The following is a 5,179-nucleotide window of genomic DNA, read 5'->3' on the forward strand; positions in this document are numbered from 1 at the left end:
TCACCTCAGCCTCCCAAAGGCGTGGGATTACAGGCTGAGCCACCGAGCCTGGCTGAAATGGACATTTTAATTGCCAACCAGGACGGGTCCAATCCTTTGCACCTTTGTGAACCCACTTTGTAAACAACTTCTGGAGCTCTCTGGGCCATTCCCTTCCACACACTGCATGGCATGATCTCAGCACGTGTTCCCCAAGGGATCTTCACCACCATCCTCTAAGAGGAGCTGAAATTAGCTGATCTTCCCTTACACACAGACCTACCTGCTCATGGGCCACCTTCCCTCTCCTGGCCCCACAGCCATTGGGGGGGGGTGCAGAGACAGATGAGCCCAGAGGTGGGACTGCATCCGAGGCACAAGTTGGGCCCAGATGGTTATTCTGGCTGCACACAACAGAGGATCCGCTAAAGAATCAATCCTTCATCGTGTGGAGGCCTCAAAGGAAAAGGCTACAGCAGCTTTAAACGTGACTTGGATTTGGAGGGAGGAGACAGAAGAATCACCCACAGGCCACGTGGAAAAGAGGTCCACGGGAAGCCAAGAGCCCAGGTCAGAAACCACAATCCCAAGAGCAGGAGTTAATAAAGCAGAAACATATTTATTAGATACCTTGTTCCTCACGGAGGAGCAAGACCCAGGCCCGAAGTGCCTGTGAAATCTCTCGAGGTTGCAGGAATCTGCAGAGAATGCAGGCGCCGACCAGCCACCACCCCAAGAAGAACACTATTTGGCTGGAGCATGACCGCCGAGGTGACCCTGGCCTGAAGCTGAGGTTGGCGCCCAGGCTCCACAAACACTGAGGAGTGGGTGGGGGCACCCAAGACACCCACCCAGACCCTGGCAGAAAGGGAGGGCCTCACGGCTCTGAGGCACGAGCTGCCCTGAGCCCGTGAGGGGGTGGGGGCGGCCTGGAGATTTCCTCCCCCGGGTCCCGAGGGCCCTCCCCTGATCCGCCCGCCTCTCCTGGTGCCGCTGACTCAGTCCCACACGTAGGGGTTTCTAAAGACCTGAGAGTTCTTGCTGTCTTTCGGCGGGGTGGCTGCCTGGTGGCTCTGGGCCGAGTACATGTCTTCGGCCCGCAGTGTGGAGTTGGCACTGCCCATCACCTGGCTGTTGGCGGTGGCCCGTGGGAGGATGACGTCGTAAGCTCCTTCGGCCTGGAAGGAAGAACAGGCGGTCTCACAGTCGGGGGATCGGAAGCCAGGTTCCACTGGGGCGGATGCACAAACACTCTGCTTCCTGCAGGGCTGTGCCTGCCAGCTCCCCCCCTCTGGCCAGGCCCCAGGGGTGCCTGCAATAATGATTCCACTTCTGACCTCTGACCTCCAGCCCCTGGGCAGCTGGAGTGACCCCGGGGCTTCACAGAGGGGGCTCCTCTTCTCAAGCCCCCTCCTGCTTCCGAACCTTAGGGAAACCAGGCCAGAGGAGGGTCAGCCTACTCTTGGCTGGTAAAGCTCCCAGCTGCCATTTCTCCAAGAATTTTTTTTTTGGAGTTGGAGTCTCACTCTGTCACCCAGACTGGAGGTCAGTGGCACGCTCCTGGACACCGCAGCCTCGACCTGCTGGGCTTAGGCAATCTTTCAGTCTTCCAAGTAGCTGGAATCTCCAAGAATCTTACCCCAAGTCCTCTAAATGTCACTAAGACACCCGACAGCATCATAGCTGCTGGTTTTCCTGGCCAAGGACACCCCTCTGCTAGCTCCCAGGAAGGCCCACATATTTCTGTCTAGGAGTCTGATTGGGAGTCTTCTCTCTTTTGTTTTTTTGTTTTTGTTTTTTGAGTCAGAGTCTCACTCTGTCATCCGGGCTGGAGTGCAAGTGGCACGCTCACAGCCACCACAGCCTCCACCTGCTGGGCTCAAGCGCTCCCTCTGCCTCAGTATTCCAAGTAGCTGGAACTACAAGTGCGTGCTACCATGTCCAGCTAATTTTTTGATCTCTCACCAAGATGCCCAGGCTGGTCTCGAACCCCTGGGCTCAGGGAATCCTCTCGTCTCAGCCTCCCAAAGTGCTGGGATTACAGGCTTGAGCCACCATGACTGGCATGGGCATCTTCTTTTCACAATTTTAATCTTTTGTAGAGACGAGGTCTCGCTATGTTGCCCAGGCTGGTCTTGAACTCCGGGCTTCAAGCGATCCTCCCACCTTGGCCTCAAAAAGAGTTGTGATTACAGGTGTGAACTACCACACGCAGCCCTAATGTGGAGTCTTAAAACCCAAATTATCTGCCGAGAACCAGGTCCTGCTCCTGTGTGGTGAGAGATGCCAGCCAGGTCGTCACTCCCACCCTGGAGGAAGGTGTACTCCTGGCCCCACCTGCCTTAGACCTGTGGGAAAGAGCCGCCTCCAAACCTCCATAACTTCAGGAACCCAACCAGCCTTCGATCCCACCAGACCCAGGAGTTCCTCTCACCTGTGAGCCATGGCCCACTCCTGTGTGGTCCCTGGTCTCACACCTTGGGTATGCACCAGAATCACCCAGACTGCATGTTAAGCCATCCCTACTCATAGCTGGGCCCTACCCAGGGGTGGGGCTGGTAACAAGTGGGGTAGGAGGAGGGAGCCCTGATTTGTAGGATCTGCAGATCCACCTTGGGTAGTCACTCCCACGGTGGCAATGTCACGCAGGGAGCCAACAGCTGGCTCCATCCCAGCGCGGGCCCCAGCCCATCAGCATTTTCAGCACGTTCCCAGGCAGTCCAAATGCCGATGGTCGGGGGTCTACGTTTGGAGAGCCAGCCCAATAAAATATCCCTGTTAGTCTGCATTTATTCTGCTGGGGAAGAAAGAAGGACTCCAAACACACCGGGCCGTGAGGGCACCCATGTGGGGGCAGCTGAGAAAAGGCTTCTGCATTTCCCACTCCCCGGGGTTGGTGGCCTGCAACCTCCACTCCTGAGGTCCTGGGGAAACTCTGCTCTGCCCATCACAGCTCCCGCCACAGGTTGAAGCTTAGGGAGACGGAAGGAGCTGGGGCTGGAAGCTTCAGACACACTGGCCTTCCCCTGCCCCAGGGCTCACGGAGAGGCCGGGAGGGGGGTGAGAACGCCACCCTGCTGACCTCCTTGTTTCCTGTTCCCAGCATCCTGCCAAGACAGGTCACTGACCTCTCCCCGCCCCCACTGCCAGCCCGGAGGAGGAACATATATAGAGTAGAATCCGACCCACCGTCTTCCTGTTCCCACCCCGCTCCCTTGGCTGAAGGAGCATCTGGTTTCCAGAACCCAGGGGAGGTGTAAGGTCGAGACGCTGCCTGCTGGTCGGGGAGGGGAGGCGGGGGCCCACCCAGGACAGCCGTGACTGAGAAGCTAATACCTACCCAGACCTGCTACATCTTATCCTGGTCAGGTGGGAGCACCCGGCTGAGACCCTCCATCCCTCCCCAAGCTCTCGAGGGTAAAGCCTACCAGCTCAGTGAGAGCTCAGGCTGCGTCTCTGTGGCATCGCCCCCGGCTATGTGTGACGCCCACTGACCTGGGGCAGAGCCCGCTGCAGTGCAGTCAATAGAGGTGGGCATCTCCACTCCAGGAAAGGGGTGTGAGAGCTGGAATCACACGGCTTGCCTCTCCCAACCCCGGCCTGCTGGGGCTGGGTCCTGTAGGCCCCAGCAGGGTCATGGGAACCCGGAGACCCACTCACCGGGCCTTTGTGCATCAGGGCCATCTCGGTAGGCTGGTACACACTGGTCAGCAGCTGTCCATTGTACCCACTATATGGCGACACTGGCCTCTTAGCTGTAAGGAAAACAGCAGTTTGAGGATACTCAGGCTCTCAGTCCCCTCTCCCACCTCCCGCCCCCCAAGCAAGGCTCTTCTGGGAGCAGGAAGGAGGGAAGAGGAAGAAGAAAGAAGGGCCAAGCCCATCCTGGTGTAGCGTCTAACCCAGGAGCGGCCGACCTGGGTGGGTTTGTGAATGTGGGGACCCCCTCCCAAGCCCAGCACCCCTTTTGTGCAACGCTGCTTGGCTTCCCTATACTGTGGGATCCCTCTACTCCTGACTCAATAGCTCAGAAAAGTGCTCCATCAGCAACCTCCACATCCCCATCCGCACTCCGGGGCCAGAGGCCAAGAGGGCACATGGGCCTTGGGCTGTCTTCCAAGATGGCCGGCTTCCAGCTCTGGCTTCTGCCACCACAGGCCAGCTGCCAGGCGTGGGAGTATATTCATCTGAGACCCCTTGGCCCAAGCCTCTTCATGCCCACCCAGGGCAGGGCTGGGTGTCCCTTCCCCCAATACCGGCCCAGAAGCCTGGCCAGGGAGCCAGAGTGCATGTCCCATCCTGTGTCCCCCTGGCACGTTTCCAGAACTATTTTCAGCTCCAGGAATACTTGCCTGTGGCTCTGGGTGTTGGTTTCCCAATGTGTTCCACCCTGCTGGGCACTCCCAGGGTGTCTGGGGAAAGCTGCTGACCAATCCCTGGGGCCAAGAGCAGGCCGGACCGTGAGGGCAGGCACAGCGCATGTCTGGCTCCTGCAGGGCCAACAGCCCCCTGGCTCCAAGGGATCGCAAACCCATAAAGGGCTTCCTAAGTGCTGGGTTGACTCTATTGATTTTTCCGTTTAGGGAAAAAAAAAAGAAATAAAAACTTAGCCTAGCAATGTTTGTCACAAGAGGACAAAGGCTGAGAACTACTTGTCTCTGACAGGAACACAGACATGGGGGCGGGCTTGACGCTCCCCCCAGCACCTGTCCCCAATTCCCTTTCTCCTGTGGGCTTCCTCATGTGCCTGCTCCATGCACACTCTGTGCGTGTGACAGGGGCCACCCCAGGATGGGACCAGCAGCCCTCAGTCCAGGTGGGCAGATCAAGGATCAAGCGCCCAGCAGGACAAGGGTCACTACCTTCCCCAAAGTAAGGTTTATGAAGATTTTTTTTTTTTTGGAGTTGGAGTCTCACTCTGTCGCCCAGACGAGTGCAGTGGCCACTGCCGGCCACTGCAGCCACGACCCGCTGGGCTCCGGCGATCCTTCCGCCTCAGCCTTCCACGTAGTTGGAACTACAGGTGCGCGCTACCACACCCGGCTAATAGTTTGAATTATTGTAGAGATGAGGGCTCGCCAAGTTGCCCAGGCAGGTCTCGACCCCGAGGGCTCAGGCAATCCACTCACCTCAGCCTAACAAAGTGCAGGATTACAGGCTGAATCACTGAGCCCAGTTAACATGTGGTTCTTGTTTTTAC

The 5,179-nt window shown here is 57.8% G+C and overlaps 1 protein-coding gene across 1 annotated transcript; it reads right to left on the reverse strand.

Moving 5' to 3' along the window:
- Window positions 1–578: 578 nt before the first annotated feature.
- LOC103251623 (G-protein coupled receptor family C group 5 member C-like) lies at window positions 579–3,734 on the reverse strand (the record flags this gene model as incomplete). Its single annotated transcript, XM_008050211.2, has 2 exons — window positions 579–1,157; window positions 3,640–3,734. Coding segments are annotated over 2 exons (275 nt in total), but the record flags the coding sequence as incomplete, so codon positions are not given.
- Between the last annotated feature and the right edge of the window lie 1,445 nt (window positions 3,735–5,179).

The sequence above is a fragment of the Carlito syrichta genome, unplaced genomic scaffold, assembly GCF_000164805.1.
Source record: "Carlito syrichta isolate Samal-C Ts95f unplaced genomic scaffold, Tarsius_syrichta-2.0.1 Scaffold143245, whole genome shotgun sequence".
Classification (NCBI taxonomy): Eukaryota; Metazoa; Chordata; class Mammalia; order Primates; family Tarsiidae; genus Carlito; species Carlito syrichta.